Source organism: Betta splendens, chromosome 7 (genome assembly GCF_900634795.4).
Source record: "Betta splendens chromosome 7, fBetSpl5.4, whole genome shotgun sequence".
Classification (NCBI taxonomy): Eukaryota; Metazoa; Chordata; class Actinopteri; order Anabantiformes; family Osphronemidae; genus Betta; species Betta splendens.
The window spans coordinates 14,005,750-14,023,065 of record NC_040887.2 but is presented as its reverse complement, the minus strand read 5'-3'; the positions used below and the strand labels follow the sequence as shown (position 1 = coordinate 14,023,065).

The following is a 17,316-nucleotide window of genomic DNA, read 5'->3' as shown; positions in this document are numbered from 1 at the left end:
CCCCACCGGTTCAGAGCAAGTTGTTACTGTTTGAGATGCTGAATAATGATAATGAACGCGTAGGAGTGAACATTTAAGAGGACTTTTGAATAATGATGATGATGAAGATGGAGTAAAATTTCCATTAATTAACTCGCGCGGGTCATTTTCTCAACAAGGTCCTGTTTCCTGCTCTTCAGTGTGTATGTGCGTGTGTATTTGTCTAAACTTTATTGTCACCACCATCTCCAAGACAGCTGGAGGCTATGTCAGAGTTCAGCTGCTTGTTATACAGAGCAGAGAATTAGAGAGGGGGGTTGTGTGCGCGTTCATTTCTGTTGGTTTGCATATGCCTGTGAACGTGCAGGGTGTGTGTGTGTGTGTGTGTGTGTGTGTGTCCTATCTATGGAGAGGAACAGAAGGATGGGGGTGAATGGTGAAGTTAATAGGCTAATGAGAGCACTGCTCAGGAAGAATTGAGGAGACTGTCTGGCATCGTCTGATAAAAAAACTTGCGTGGCATTAGTGGGACCCAGCAGTCCTCCTTAACAGTGACACCTTCTTTGTCCACACACCCCCAAAGCCCATTAAAGAGGCTGTGAATTTCCTTGTGTGTGTGTGTGTGTGTGTGTGTTTCATTTTCACTTTCTTTGTGCCATGAAACAGAACGAACATTTGTACTGCTAAGAAGTGTATTTGGACTTTACAACAAACTGATTCCATGGTTTAAAAATTCCAGTTTTATCGGTTCCAGTAAGAATTAGGTTAAAATGTGGCTTAGCGTTATCGGGCAGCTTGGTTTGTGATTAACAATCAAAGAAAGTTGAGTTTAGTGACTTTCTATTGTCCATCATGAGCCAGGCTTTATTAGGAATAACTGAATCAGCTTTCAGTTCAGGATTAAATAGATTATGTTATTAGAAATTATTAGTTAAGTTTATTAGCAGGAGTTTATTAATCTTTTGTGTTGATTGTTAAACATCATAAAGGACTATAGTTTTAGTTTCACACATATAGTTTCACACATATATTCATCTTGGTTAGTTAAAACAAATTTGATCAACTTATTCAACAACTCCAAAATGGCCTTACCCACCTTCCCAGGTTTTTAACAAATGAATAAATTAATTGTTTAGTTTAGTTTTGTGTAGTTTAGTTTACATCGGTTTCAGCCTTTAAATCTAGTTTAGTTTTTCTTGGTATAGTTATTTAGCTTTTCAGCCAAGTTATAATTGTGGCTCCTAAGTTTAATTTAGTTTAGTTAATTTAGAGATGATTACATTTTTAATAAGCAGATAAAGTAACTTCTTACTTTTTTGTTTTTCGTTTTGTTAGTATTAGTTTAAGCCTCTGATGAATTAAGTTTAGTTGAACACAACAATTTACATATTTAAACTGATGATAAAGAATGAAGGGACTATTTAGTGTAGTTGGAAAATTGTGTTTGATTGTCTTCAACTTTAAAAACATAACTTTATTCATTTTATTTTCTGGTTTGTAATGTGATAAAAAGTTAAACTAACTTTATTTAAAAGTTAGTTTGTTTAAAAGTGGGTAGGCAATAAAAACCTATTTTAGATCAGCTGAGTTTTTAGTTAGTGTGTTTAGTGCAGTTTAAAAGCACTGTGTTCAGAGTACATGTTTATAAATGTGCTTATTATAAACGCACCTTTCTGCTGAGATGGAAATAGTTCATTAATGTGCAACTCTGAGCAGACAATAGAGAAAAAAACAATCATAGCATTAAACGCACATGAAATAAAATGAAATGAAATGAATAAGAAAAGCGGCAGAATGTGTTGAGGTTGCTTTACTCCCCATTACATCTCAGAGAGATGGGGATGGGGGTAATAAGAGCAAGCAATGGGAGAGCTCATTATCTGGAAGACCATCTGCTATCGGGAGGGAGGAACTGTCTGTCTGTCCCAGACGCAGGCTCTCTGAATAGACCTGGAGCTGCAGTGAAAATGTTCTCCAACTTACCTAAAAGAGCTGTACATCTGGTGGATTTGCTCACGTGTGATCAAGGAGGGCGGCTGCAACTTGCATTGTCACATGGGAAGTGCTTCAGTTGTGGGTGTGGGTAAACTCTAAAATGAAATGTGTATTTGATTTTTTTAAGAAGCATCAAAGTGCTGTTTAATTTAACCTTATAATGTTCTTTTAAATGTGTGATCCTATTGTGTAGTTGTTGTTGTTTTTTTCTTTGCAGGCCCAGTTATACTATGATAACACAAACAGGTTGATGATCTAAGTTACTTACTTTGTGTAATAAATTAGCACAGTAAACATTGTGCACAGATGAGTTGTGTGAGAAGTTCGCCAGACTGGAGTGTTTATGTTGTTTGAGTCTGAATGCTTAGGATCTCAGAGAGTGTGAGAAGTTGCCGGGCGCAGCAGATGCTCTTTGTTGTTGTTCAGTCTATTGTTGTTTAAAGCCGAGGGCGACGGGCGGAGATTGGCTGCAGCGCCCGGCAGCAGGAGGACACGGCCCCTCGCCATTGGCCGCCCGCGACTGTCTGTCAGGCGCTGGCCCCGCCCCGCCCCGCCGCCCTCCCCTCCGCGGCCGGCACAAGTTGAACTAAAGTTTGAGCAACTTTGTCGCGCAGAAGTAAACTTGGCAGCGGCGCTCGGCGGTGGCTGCGGAGCTGACGAGAGACGCAAACATGAAGCTGTGTCGCACTTTTCTAGGTTCGTATCACTCACTTGTTCTGACTTTGCAGGGGAAACTTGGAGGAGGAACTTTGATGTTTAGGCACGCGCGTCTCTAAATTCGTTCTTACCGTAAGCGCGTGTTTGTCCGTCAAATTCATCTTATCCGGAATAGGTTTTAGCATTCTGCTCTGAATCTGCAAAACTATTTGGGCCTATGTTGGAATGAAAGTCTTATAAAGACACCGCGTCCGCCGCTTTTGCGGGATTAAGAGCTTATAGTTGTGTCTGATAACAGCAGCTGTAACGTGAAAACGTCCGCGCAGCTCCACGCAGCCAGACACACGGTATTAAGCAAACTTTCCTCCAGCTTGCACTCAAACTAAACTTCTGTGCCCAGACAAAGGACAGTTGATTCCCAGGGGGACCGTGTGGCCCCGGTACCGTGGGGACAATGCCAAGCTGCGGGCTTATTAAAAAACTTTTTGTTGTGTTAGTCTGTCGGCTTGTTCCATCTGTCGAGGGACTATAGGGGCCTCCCCCGGTCTCAACCTCAGCGCTCAGTCAGCTGCTGCCCCATGTAATATTTATACTGGCTGCCTGCGCGGCCTCGGATCCGTACAATATAGCCACCATTCAACTGCTAGACGTGACGTGACGTGAGCATGAAAGAGCCGCCGGCCTCTGCGCCATCTGCACGTGCAGACGGACTTTGTTACGACAGAGGAAAAAGTTTTCCCAGATGATGAACCGGCTGTGGGGTCATTGATACTTCACACCCCAATGTAGAGTATTCGGTTTGGTTAAGTTTGAAAAAGGTGTTACCGCATATTCATTTAAAGTGACATTAGTTTTTTTTTTAAATAATTTTATAGTGAGATTTCACTCAACGTTTTTTCTAAAAGTTTAGATTAAAACGTTATTTAAAGGAGAACAGAGCAGAGGGGAGCCCTTAGGTTTAGGTTTATTACCACATATTACAAAATAAATTCTCTCCCTGAAGCTCTAGAGTTTTAATCTTAATAAATGAAAAACAAAAATTATAATGACTTAAAAGGCTTGTGCTCAGTTAAGTTTAATTTAGCTGTGTGCCCATTTAGGTTAAGTTTTTTTGTTTATTACTTTTAATCAAGCCCATAAGTTTTTTTTCTTTCAAAACAATTTGAAAAAAGTTGAACTAAAAGTGTCAATAGTAGTTTTGCGTAATATCATGAAGCCTGGCTTTATGTTACACCTAATGAGGCCTATCGTGGGTCGGAGCTGCGCGCACACAAAGGCCTTTGTTAGCTCCACAAAAAGCTACGGCCGACTTTGTACAGGCCTAAGAGCCTCAGTGCGCCGGAGCTGTCCACGGTTCTGAAGTCACAGCCGTTTTGGAGCTGTCCCTAGTCCTGAAATCTCAGCACAGGTGGAATAACAGCAATTTGCGCAGTTACTTTCTGTCTTCTCCGTGAGATTGAGAATAAGTTTCACTTCTCAGCTCACACTCGCTCCTGACCTGGCGACGCAGAGCCCAACTTTCCACGTGGTCCCCCCTGCTGGATCAGGGCCACTGGATTTTTCATATTCTCCCTCTTTTGTTTATTTGATTGTCGACGCTGTTGTGTGACTCCTCTCTCTCCGCAACCACAGTCAGTCTGAAATCATACTGATGCGGCGTGCACGGCCCGGTGATTGATTTCAGCTCCAATGCATAACAATAGGATTGCACAAAAAGAGCCTGCTGCAAAGAGATAAGAATTTAATAGAATTTCTGAAAGCTGAAGGTTGGGCTTTTTGAATATTCCCTATGTACGTGGCGTGGAGACAGCAGATAAAGGATGGCATTTGTGGGGACTATTCTCAAATGGCTTGTAATGAATGGTTGTCATTTCCACTAATGGTTTCAAAACAGCAAAGCAAAACCACGGTGTGAGCAACATTTGGGAGTGAGTCCAAGTTGCGCTATTAAGACTGTCTGTTTGCTGTTTAGAGCTGCACTGACAGTCGGCATTATTCTATCAATGAGCCCAAGAATCTATCAACGAATCTGTAAGTGGCAGTGATCAGTCTTAAACCCCTGCAGACGTCAAATCCAACCTTATATGATGTCTGTCTGATATTTTGCTCCAAACAATTTCCTTGTTGTAGGCTTTTGTCAGTGATAATTCATATTGATATCAATCCCTCACCTCCCCCAGAGCATAAATAATTTTGAGTAAAGCATCCACGGAGAGTTGCATCTATACGTCGTTACCATAGAGGAGGGGGATTATCAGATTCTGTCAGTACACAAACTCTGCATACAACTACTACATCAATTCTCAGTCCAGGGGAAAAATGTCCCCTGAATGAATTATTGGACGGTACCACTTCCCAGGATGTGTGGGGGGAGGGAAGGATTACAGCGGCTATAACCTCCGTAATGCATTTGCTGAACATCAAGAACTTGTCAGCTGGCGAAGTGCGTAAAATACGAGCTCATTCTCGTGTGTAGTATTGTGTTGGCTGCGGAGCCCAGAGGCGCAGAGACGCTTTCTTGCCCACTACGCGCCGGCAGTTTGTACTGGGACAAATGTGCGGAGAGGGAAGCGGCGCGTGGGGCTTAATTCATTTTAATATTGGGATAAACGTAGACGTGCTAAAGTCGACGTCGCAGCTTCAAGTTGCCGGCGTCGCTGTTAGAGATGGTGCGCGTGCGTGAGAGAGGACGAGGACTGGAGAAAGTCGGAGAGAGAGAGCGAGAGAGAGAGAGCGAGAGAGAGAGAGAGTATGTGTGTGCGCATATGTCCATTGAGTTAGTGTGGAGTAAGGGGGGACCTCAAGCCCTGCCCATCTGATGCTGGAGGTTTACTACAGCTTCCGTGATGTCATGGCAAAGGGCGGAGGGAGGAGGAGGTGGGGGTGGGGGGCTGGAGAGGGGATGGAGGGGGGTGTACAATGGCTCATGAGGGAAAGGTAAGTCAATATTACGTTTTTTTCTCGCTGACAAAGGCAAATGAAGCCATGTTTTTTTTTGCTTACAAACAAGTAACATCTTAAGGCGCAGATACGGAGCCGGGCGCCGGTGCGCTGTGCGGGAGAGGTCGGCCGGAAAGCCTTCGTTCGCTCTCACTGTTTGTCACATCTGGACATTTGTAACGGGATAGATGATCGCTTTTTAAATCTTTACTCGGGATATTTTTTTTTTCTTTAGCAAACTGCTTCGCCGCAAACGGCAACTCTCCCGAAACGCGTTAAGGACGCAACAGCACGAGCCCCAAAGGAAATATTGTTCCCCACAGGTAAAGAGAAATCAACGTTGGTTATGTTTTGACCGTAAACTGCACATTGATTTCTTATGATTTATCTGGAAATCGGAGGCCTTTGTTGCATAACTTTGATTTGTCTCCGCATCCCTTTGGCGTTTTTAACATCGCGATGGGAGGTTTGAGTGAGATTAGTTTTGTTTTCACATTTTAGTCCGTTCCGATTTATCGACGGTGAATTAAAACTTACTCGCACCTGCGACCTTTCAACAGTTTGAACTGTTTTTATTTACTTAAAAGTGTGGATTTATCACCAGGGTTTATTCGGGCTGCCTTTTCTAAACGCATCCCTGGTGATAGTAACGCAACGAAGCTGTTTCCCGTTTATTTACTCTGACGCCCTATAATAAGTGAGAATAAACCAAGCATGGCGCTTTCTCAGAACCTCCGTGACGCGTGTTTGGCCACTTCTCCGTCACTCCGACACTTCGTCGCTGTGCGTGGGGTGGAGGAAAGCACGCTCGGCCTAAAGACGAGCGAAATAACATGTATTTCCTCAGATTCAGCCGAGCCGTACCTGAAGTGCGTTCCCACTCTGTCCTCTAGTTTCACCTTCCGTATCACAGTAGCTACTGTATTTGTGACACCACAGTGGCCGCACCACGCTGCCGCCGCTGCGCGCCACACGAGCCGCCGATTCTCCGTTTCTGGCTTGTTACGCTGAAGTGTGATTTCTGTATGGAGTTGAGTCGCGAGCTGTGCTATTGCGACGTTGCAGCGGGGCTTGTATGTGTGGATGCACGGCCAGATGGATGGATGGATGGATGGATGGAGTGAGTGTGTTTCAGAGTCGGGGAGAGGGAGGGGTTGGCCATTTGATCCTCTGCAGCAAAAACACGGAGATGCTCTCTTCAAATGTCAGCCGCCTTTAGTGGTGCGCAGATAAAAAAAAGTCCTCAGAAGCGCGCTCTAAATGCGATGAACGCCGGGCGTCGAGGAAGCGGGCTCGAGCTGCACATTTCGCCGGATTTTGAAGTGCTCGCGTTGTCGGATTTGTGTGAGGCTGTGCGTTGTGTGTTTTTTTCTTACTATCCCCCCTCTCCTCCTCGCTTCGCTTTGATGGCCACGTAATGTGCTGTGTGTGCGCGCCTCACGGTCTGTCAAAGCACCTGCGTCCTAAGATGGAGGAAAGAGATGAAGGATGATGATACACACAGTGTTATGTCACCGGCGCTTTAAGTTGCTCCCCATCCCCGCTGTTGTGCACTGTAAGGCTGCTTAATGTGGCTCATCACAGAGCTGCGCCGCTCTTATGGTGAACTTCAGCGGGTAGTTGTGGCTGTGGAAAATGTTCCAGGGTTGGAGGATCAGGAGAGCCCGATGGAGTTCACGCTATTAATGTTAAACCGCATTTATGGGTTTTAAGGAAAGATGAATAGACACGTTTCTTAATATTTGTCGTCTCATAACAAACCATCATGTCTGAACCTTTTAGAAGTGGGCAAAGTGAGCAGCAGCATCTGTTGGGCTGAGCCGCCTCAAACTTGAGGCTACAGCTGCAGTTGTGTTTAAAGCTGATGGGCTATTTGGTTAATGAAGCCCGTGAAAATGCACACAGGCAACCTTTACTCAGAGCGAAAGCTGCAAGTCTGTTGTGTGGCTTAATGGAAAGCGAGCGCCGGGATCAGGATTTAATGCATCACAGGCAGAAATGATAAAACACCTATTGTTTTTCTTCAGTTTACTTTTTCCTGTGAAATGTAGCCTAGTTTCAGGGGATTACAGAATTAGGTTATTGGTGCCTTATGCTGTCAGTGGAAGCTATAACGGCAGAGTATAGAGCTACAGCACAGGCCCGGATATGAAGTTGCTCCTGTTTTTTTTTTTTAACGTGACAGGAGGAAACCTCTCTATTTATGAAGGGCTGAATAGCCCATGGTGAGGACAGCAGGTGCCGGAGGAGGGAGCGCAATAAACATGTTGGAGGAGCAGCTGGGGCCAAATTGCACCCTCGTCATTCAAAGCCTATCAGAAATCTAAGCAATACAAGCAAAGGTCAGGGTTGGCTGGGCTTTCAATGGAGAGGAGGCATTTAAAATGAAAGCCTGGAAATAATGAATTTCATGCCCTGCGTTAAAAGGGAAATAAATAAAAAAAATAAAAATTAATTAAAAAGTAAGCCCGACGTGCACAAATTGGCAGGTGGACACAGAGACGAGCTGTAACCGGAACCGCGTGGGGCGTCACGATGTGCCGAACCCTCAGGTGCACGGACACCTGCGCTCGCTGAACTGGAGGCTGATCCGGTGGAAGTTGGAGTTTCAGCCGGAGCCTGGAGTCGCAGTCACTTCAGCTTTTCTGGCAACTGTTTCATTTGACCCTGAGGCTCCGGTGTTTGGTTTAAACCTCTAAACGAAGGTTTTGGCCGAATCTCACTCTTTCCCCGTTTTCCCCAGCTGATCCTATACATTATTAATTTTCACAGCTGCCAGATAATCTGGTTACCCTGTGTGTGTGTGTGTGTGTGTGTGTGTGTGTGTGTGTGTGTGTGTGTGTGTGTGTGTGTGTGTGTGTGTGTGCGTGTGTGTGTGTGTGTTTGTCCTGTGGCACAAAGAAACCAGTTGGTAATACGACACTGTCCCACTCCACAACTTTTGATTTCTCCGTCTCTTCAGGCCCGGCTCGCTGTAATCACACTAAGTTGTCTCTAAATCCTGCTTAACAGAGCCAGGAGTGTACAGCTGGCCTCGTCCCTGTACGTACACTAATACGGTTACAGACAGTTCACCCGGTGTTTAATCTAACTATGGATTTAGGCCTCTTTGCTCCATTGTCCATGTATAGTAAGCTGCAGGCCCATAATGGTATTACTCAAGCCTCAACTTTTAGATTTTACTTTATTCCGTCTGCGGACAGTGAAAATGTTCCAGACTTAATAAAAACCCCGAAACAGAGGTCTGGCAGTGAAATAATCATTTTTAATCCATTCATTTTGCATTTCATCTCTCTTCCTGTGACCCCCCCCCCCCCTTCTGATTTACCAAACAACTCTGGTGAACAGCTAATTGTCTCCTGCTCATCTAATTTTCACTGGAAAATAACGAGCTGCGCGTCTTTTAGGTGGGAAACGAGCGGCGCCCGATCAAAGGATAGCAGCGTAAATATCCACAGCAGACGATATGCCTTTTTCATCTGCGGACAAGCCAGATGTCCGGCTTGTTTCGAAATAATGAACCGGCGCATGCGAAAGTGTGAGAGTTTAAAGTCCCACTTTCTGGCGCTGCCTCGGAGGAATCTGCTCCTGAGCAGCAGCGACGGAGGCTCGGGAGCGAACAAAGTCAGCAGGGACGCTGACACATGGCCAGAGGCTACGCGTCCTAATAGAGCGCTGTTATATATTTGGCATTTAGGAAGGGCTCTCAGCTCTTTGCCCCCCTACCCCCCCCCCCCCCCCCCTTTCATCTGACAATGCAGGACAGATGCTCACTTCACTTGGCTTTGAAAGAAAGTGGGAAAAGACGGCGAGGAAGAAGAGGAATGAGTGTGTATGCGAGCTTGGAGACGGAGATAGCTGAGACAGAGAGACAGAGATGGAGATGCAGACGAACAGTATTGCTGCTGTAATCACTTTTCCGCTGAGGGGGGGAGGTGGGGTGGGGGGGGTAAAAGTTGATAAACAAGCATTTCGCTAAGAGTGCTGGCTGAGCTTTGGTGAGGTTTGCATGTAATGGGCCGGAGCAGGGGGAGGGGGAGACGGGGGAGGAGGGGGGGGGGTGCAGAGGGCAGGGCCGGTGCTCTGGGACCCCCCGGATGCGGACACACGGCCTTTTGTTGTCTCCCCGACTGTTTGCAGTGTGGGTCCACGCGCCGCCCAGGGAACAACAGCTCGCTGTATCTTTGAAAAGCGCCAGGACGAGAGATGAAAAGGTGCAGACAATGGATGAGCGGAAATAAGACGGATAGATGCGTCTTTGCACTCTGCAGAGGCCGTGATTTATTCCCGTGCTAATGTGAACCGAGCTCCACGCAGTGTTGCCCGTCGCGATGGCTGCAGGATATTTGAAAGCGCTATATTGCTGCAATCAGTTTAAATAATTCAATGTTTGTGTCAAAAATCAAATAATTAGAATATTTGCCTTGAATATTCCGTCTTGTGAACGATTACCTTTCTGCTTTATTGCCGCTGTAATTTATATTTTCAATAGAGCGGAGCCGGAGTGCGCTGACCCAAACCTTGGTCTTGAAGGTGTATGGATGAGGCGCGTACAGGAGGAGAGTCGCTGCAAACTCAAGGGCACTTTGTCTTTCACGCTGTTCTGCCGCCTTTTGCAAAGACGCACAATACAAATAAAGGTGAAAGCTGAGGGTATGGGTGCGCGCGTGTTCATCTGAATAGGAATCAGATTTCACTGTACCAGCTCAGCAGTGAGGGGAGCGAGGGAGGGGGGGGGGGGCTGCTTGCAGATGAAGCGTCTTAAAGGTGCACCAGTTGAAAAGTTCAGCCGTAGGCATTAATGGAAAAACGCTGCGCACTCTCCCTGAACCCGAATCTGCCGTGAGAGGGAAAGAGACAACGCGCACCTGAATCACGCACCCCGCCCCTCCCCCTCCCCGCCCCCCCACCCCCGACAAGCAGCGGCTCCTCCATCACCTGCGTCTTTCAAAGAATGGGAGAGGGGATTTCTAATAGATTTAGTATGTTTCTCCTGGGCGATCAGGAAATGGAGGAGAAGAGCTATTACCTTGATGAAAGAGAAAGCAGAGGGAGGGAGGGGGGGGCGGTGGTTGATTTATGTATGATTCATTATTTACTGACCGGTCTGCGCCCCCCTCTCCCTGCCCCCTCCCTCCTGTGCTTATATGTGCACCTTGATAAAAATGTGCAAATTTGATTGATTCTAATAGCAGAGTGACAGGGACCCCAGCTGGGGCTCTTAACCACGCCTGTGTGTGTGTTTGTGCGAGGCGAGTGCACTGTTAGTTAATAAAGAGTGTCTGCTGTGTGCTTAAAGGCCTCGACCCCCCCCCCCCCCCCCCCCCCCCCCCCCCCCCCCCCACACACACACCCTCCACTCCCCTCCGTCTTTTATCCAAACCTTTGCCCGTCCGCTGGTGCTGATGCAGACGAGTTCGTTTGACAACTCTCTCTCTTTTTTTCCTCCTGTCTTTTTACCCCCCCCCCCCCCCCCCACCCCCACCCCCCCATCTCTCTCTCTCTCTCTCTCTCCATCCCTCTCTTTCTGCTGCTAGAAAATGAGTTCCGGGGCGAGCTGGTGAACCAGCGGTGGACACGAGGTGAGAGGACCAGCAGCCGCTGTCAGGCCTCCCAGAGACTGCAGAGCCGTCGACCAATCATGGTGAGTGACAAGACCCCGCAGCCCCCCCCGCATCCCCATCACTCCCCCTGTCCCCTTTTAACCACTCACCACACCCTCACACCCAATCCAACTTGATTCTGCTTCCTGGGCATTTCCCCAATCCCCAACTCAGCGGGGAGAGAAAAAAGAAGGGTGGAGGCAAAGGGAGGGGAGGATGGAGGGAGGAACAGTGTGTGTGTGTGTTGGAGAAGAACTGGGGGGTTGACGGCCGCGCTGGACAGAAAAACATGAATCAAACAGCACATCAAGCCTCCACTTGGCCCTGCCCATGCTTTACCTCAGCCGCTCTCAGCTTAGTTCGGTTTAGTTAAGCTCAGCATGGCACAGCTCAGCGTTTCCTGCTGCTGAGTTCACTTCACTTCACAAGACTTTCCTCCCTATTGAAACACAATAAAAAAAAAACAGAATCTCAAAAGGATGTCCTTGAGCTGCTCATACTTTTTATCCATGATATTCCTCCTTATCAGCAGAGCGGAGCAGCGAAGCTTGTTTCCTCTCTTTTAACCCTCTAAACCTGCCTCCGCCCGCTCTCGTCCTCAGCGCTAACGTCTCGCCCAAATTGCACCGTTTTCAAGGTTATGTCCACAATCTGGTAGGAAAACAATGGCGCGCTTTCATTTCTGGCGCATCACAACGGAGAGTGTGACACTCAACAAAGAGATGGAGGAAGAAGGAGGTGTGTGTGTGTGTGTGGGGGGGGGGGGGGGGGGGGGGGGGTGTTTCTCCCCTGGGCCCAGTAAAAGTAGTTTCGCTTCCCCCTGATGGCTCGGGTTCATCTGAAGAGATGCCTTTTATTGATTTGGTTTGATTTCTGCTGCGGAGGGAGCTCGGAGGAGGGAGGGCGCGCGAGCGAGCGGGCGAGCGAGAGAGAGAGAGAGAGAGAGAGGCGTCGCTTTCAAACGCTACATCATGTGAAACGGCCCCCCGTCTGTTTGGCCTGGCACTTGTGATACCTGTCACACAGCATTCCTGTTATCTTTTGAGTCTCGCGGTGGAGTCAATGAGCGACGAGCGATGAATGAGGAGGATCAAGGACCGCGGCTGAAAAGATCTCCCTTTATGAACGCTTTAATCGCCTGCGCGCCGAACCTGTGATAGGACACGCTTTCACGTCCGACCCGTTATCTGCTCGCGCCCCCCTTCCTCCCCCGCTCCGCCTCGCGTGACTTCGTACAGTGAAACTTGCAGCGGGCGGCCGCCGCCTTCAGGCGCCGTTCGGTGCCGTTTGCTGACGTCGCCCCCCTCCTGCTGCTCCTCTGCTGACTCCGCCCCCGCCTCGGACGCCCTCCTTTTCTTCATCTGCTCTTGTAAAACCCAGAATGAATAAAAGAGTCATTTATGTGCACCAGGGGACGAAGGGTGACCTTCTCTCTGAAGTCATTGCCCCCAGCCAGCCATTTACATAGAGCTGTCAGAATGCAGAGCGGCGTCGAGGCCCTCGTGCACCGGGCGTCGCACACAAAGAAGGACATAATTGATAATGTACAACGCAGCCTGTAGGGTCGAGCCACATCTTCCTCCTCCACCTTCTTCTTTTTAGTGCGCCGCCGCTCCACACCACATTTCACACTAGTTAAAACCTCCAGACTCGCACGTATGCGCAGACACGCAGACACACGCGCGCGCGCGCGCTATCTGCTTCGCTCATTTACACCTACCTCCCTCTTTCTCCGTTCTGCATAAAGCACTGCAGGCCCACCTACATACAAAGTTCAAGGAGTCTTAATTAAAATGACAACAAGTTAAAGGACATACATCGGAGCATGCATTAAAAAGGGCTCTTTGAGAAGCGGGGAGGAAAGTCAGGTGCCTCGCTGTATCTGGATTCACTGACTCTGTGTCCATACAAATTTAATGAGCTGGAATTGAGAAAAAGGACAAGAAAAAGAGAACTCAGATGTGCTTACCTATTTAAATGTGCGTAGCTATGGTTACGCAAACATGAAAGCAGTAGGGGCCCTTTTCAGTCCAGGTTTTGATTCATCTGATGACTATCAACGTAAGGAGGCGGCAAAGGAAGGAAGATGAAAAAGTACAGGAGTGACAAAATATCCTATATAATCTTTTCATGGGGTTTGAATCGCGTTCGCGTCTCAGTCAGACGCACTCGCTCTCCTTTCCTCTCATGTTGTGTTCATTCAAGCAAAACGGCCCGATGTTTTGTATGTCTGAAATTCTCCCAACTTTACCGTTGGATTCATCAACAGTTATCTGTGATTGATGCTAATTACATTTATAGACGTTTGCACTCGATGCCTTTCGAGATTATTCACATTCATTCACATTTGAAATTAGCTGAGCTATATGTCATCAGCGACTACACCACCTGACTACTACTACTACTACTACTACTACTACTACTACTACTACTACTACTACTTCTAGGTTTTGGAGCTAGCATTGAAGCAAAGCATTGAATCTTGTCGCTGTGTGAATGTGAAAGATATGCATACAAAGGTGGATGCAGCTGGTCGATAGTAAGGAAACGGCTATTGAACTATAATGTAAAAAGGAAAACACACACACACACACACACACACACACACACACACACACACACACACACACAGAAAGCTCTTCACTGTGCACTCACCCGCTCGTCTTCCCACACAGCGCTGTGAGTGGAGCACAGAAGGAGTCAACTGCTCCCTTCAGGCAGGGCACAAAGCTGCTGCTTGTTGCACGACTTCTACATTAACAGCGCTTGATCAAAAGAGTTGAGGCCAGAGTGGCGAGAGACAGAGAGGAGGAGGCCAAGGCGGCGAGGGAGGGGCCGGCGCCTGCACCTGTACCTCCGGCCAAACACTAGAAGCCTAATGAATGAAGCGCACCCTCCTCGCAGTGGGAGGGGGTTGGGGGGGGGAGGAGGAGGGTGGGGGGTTGGGGGCCCTTCACAACAACAACAACAGCCTGCTTCATCTTCCTCTCATCCCTCTTTCCCTCCTTCTTTTCATAAGTAGTCTATTAGCAGGAAAGGGGCAATGCCAAATAGAGAGAGGGAGAAAAAGAGACGAGGAACAGGGACCCGTGTTTGAATCCCACTGTGGCTGTGCCAACTTGACTATAGAGGAGCAACAAAGCAGCTAAGTGCCTGGGCATGGATAGGGGGAGGTGTAGGCAAATAGGGATAAAGGGGTAGTTTGGAGGGGGGGATTACAGGAGGGAGGAAGTGCGACACAGAGAGAGAGAAAGCGAGGGGAGACCTGAGATATATATATAAAAAAAGCCCAGAGTCCAGTAATCAAAGCTAATGGCTCCATTGTGTCTAAAAAGCATCTGATAGCTTTAGAGTGCACTGAGAGCAGCGGCGAGCGTGGAGAGGCAGCGCTGAGGAGGCGTGGCCCAGGGTCAATATGCATGCGCGTATGTGTGCGTTTGAGGCGGCAGGGTTAACACCTGCTCTATTGTGACTTAAAAGCTAAGGCAGGAGTAGGCGCACACACACACGCACCTCGTCTTAAAAGGGATAACACAGTGGCTTTTCAGTGGCCTCTGTGTTTCTGCTTCATTATTATTGTCAGCGTGGTTATGATTGTCGCTCCCTCCGCTTGCCGGGGCTGCGGCCTCCGTGGGGGCGTCGCCTTTTGCCTCCGCGCGGCGTACAATCACGGAGCATTCGGGTGCAGGAAATTATAGGGAGAGGGCCGGGAGGTGTGCGTCGGGTGATGGCAGGGGACAGATGCGAGAAGTAGCTGCAACGACGGGGTTTGTTTTCACTTTCCGCGCCGTTCAGGCGTCCTCGCGTCCGCTTCCTAATGAAGCCAGGCGCGGACAAGGCAGAAACGGGGTGAGGAGGGATGGGAGACGCGGCGGTGGCGTTTTGTTTGAATCACAGATACGTTTGTCGCCTTGCGTTAGCGTTGCCTTTGGTGCGTTTGAGTGGGAACATTAGTTCTTTTGAAGTGGGTGAAAGACGGCAGATTAACAGCAGATGTCTGACAGAATGTTGGTCCTGCTTCTTCCTCTGCTCACTCACATTCTCCTCCTTTCTCTCTCTTCTCCGCCTCAGATGAGTGTAGAGGGCGAAGACAAGCGGACTCGCACGCGGTCCAAGGGAATCAGAGGTGAGTGTTGTCCACGTCACATCATGCACCGTTTAGTCCCAGTTCCCTCCTCCTTTTAGATATTCAGTAAAAGCAGCTGGTCCTTCCACTAGGAAGTATACTTTCCCTTCGCAGAATGTAAAATCAGGATCGTTCCCTTGGGTGAAAGTCTTCGAGGGAGTTCAATTTGCATTTGTGCAGCGGAGCCGTGGCCCCAGAAACGTTAAATATATTAACTCAAATGCCCCGGAGCTAAAATTAGAGCCCGGTTCCTCAAAAGGTTCATGGTGCCGCGGAAAAAAAGTTATTGCAGTGTCAATGAGCGTCATGGTTATGACTCAGACCCCGATCAAAAACAATGTGCACAATAGAAGTTCGCTATTCAGGTCATCCTGGATAACATTTCATCTGTTTTCATCAGACTTGTTGTGCAGTGCAGGATGAGGCTTCATTAATGCTGTATGGGTTATTTTTACCTCCTGCTCCTCCGCTGAGGCCTGGCGAGTCACAGATCGTCTCAAAGCGCCGAGAACATGGGCCACGTTTCATTTGCGACGCACCTCACACTCCATCACAGACTTATATTGTCAATAAGTTGATCATTTTACGCTCACAAACGCTCCAGACAACCTTGTACTAGTATAAAGAGCTATTTAAGAGAAACGTCAGAGCTACAGCTGCCCTTTACATACATGAGAACGTGCTCAGGTACACGTACAATAAGGAGCACACAGTCATGATGCTCTCGATTTGTCGAATAACCGCATGCTGGTATTCGTGTCCACGTGCGTGTGTTCATACAGTAAAGAAGATGTGATTTGTTTGCGTGTGTGCAGATGTGTTTGATGTTTAGAAGTGAGACGGCAGCGCAGCAGTTCATAGGGCGTTCACTAAGGCGCCCAGTCATTTCAAGTGCATGATGAAAGTTGGAGAAACGCACACGCACGCTGTGTGTGTGTGTGTGTGTGTGCTCCTAATGTATCTTGATACCCGGGGTCATTCTGACATGTGATTAATGCACGTGATATCGGAGCCCAAACTGAATTCTCCAGGATGGTATTGTTTTCTTATTTGCTCCAAATGAAAATAGGATATTTCTCCAAAGTCATTCTATCTCTCAACTCCCAATCAATGCCTATAACCAGCCCAGAGCCTGTGTGTGTGTGTGTGTGTGTGTGTGTGTGTGTGTGTGTGTGTGTGTGTGTGTGTGTGTGTGTGTGTTGTTTGCGAGTAAAGCTTGATTTATGTTTTCAAGGCTATTACCCTGAGTTGTCCCAGGAAGAAGTGCTGTTTCTTTCTCCTGATGACGGCAGTTTTCCTTTTAATTTCATTTTGCCAATTATGATAACTAAAGTGCAACAATTAATCACGTTTTATTGCTGAAGTCTGCATTTAATTGTCAGTTTTTCTGAACAGCGTTATGCAGTTTGGCTGATTTAGGTGTTTCTCTGTGTGGATGCTTCCGTGGTGCCCGTGTTCATGTGTTGTTGTTGGAGCAGACGCCGTGTGCGTTTGTTTGCGTGTACGAGTGCGCCCTCGTATGTGAGCCCGGTGTTTGCTCCCCCCCCCCCCCCCACACACACCACCACCATCACCATGCAGTCAGCAGTGTGTAAGCTGCGATGAGAAGGCCTCATGGGATTCATATGCATTTGTGATTTATTGATCGGAGTTTCTTTTAGCAGCACAGCTTTTTGAGCGAACGTTCACCTTTGTTCTCCCCCCTGTGTCTTTCTTCTCCCCCACCCTCTCTCTCTCTCTCTCTCTCTCTCTCTCTCTCTCTCTCTCACTCTCTCTCTCCCTTATTTTCTCAGTTCCTATTGAGCTCGTAGGACAAGAGCTGAGGTGAGAAAACATCTTCATGTTTGTGCAAACCCCTTTCATAAAGTTCTTTAATGTGCAGCACCCCCCCCCCCCCCCACCCCCCCCCCCCCCCCCCACCACCACCACCACCACCCCCACACACACACACACCCCTCCAGCTCTCATACACTCACTCTCGGTGCTTCTTGTATAATATTTTATTTTTTTACCATC

The 17,316-nt window shown here is 47.8% G+C and overlaps 1 protein-coding gene across 4 annotated transcripts in view; it reads left to right on the top strand.

Moving 5' to 3' along the window:
* The window catches only part of myt1b (myelin transcription factor 1b), a 77,964-nt gene that overhangs the window by 40,417 nt on the left and 20,231 nt on the right, over positions 1-17,316 (top strand). For all 4 annotated transcript variants that reach the window (XM_029156853.3, XM_029156852.3, XM_029156851.3 and 1 more), the window contains exons 4-6: positions 11,109-11,215; positions 15,246-15,300; positions 17,094-17,124. In XM_029156853.3, the coding sequence (XP_029012686.1) occupies positions 11,109-11,215; positions 15,246-15,300; positions 17,094-17,124 (193 nt within the window). The remainder of the gene's footprint in view (positions 1-11,108; positions 11,216-15,245; positions 15,301-17,093; positions 17,125-17,316) is intronic.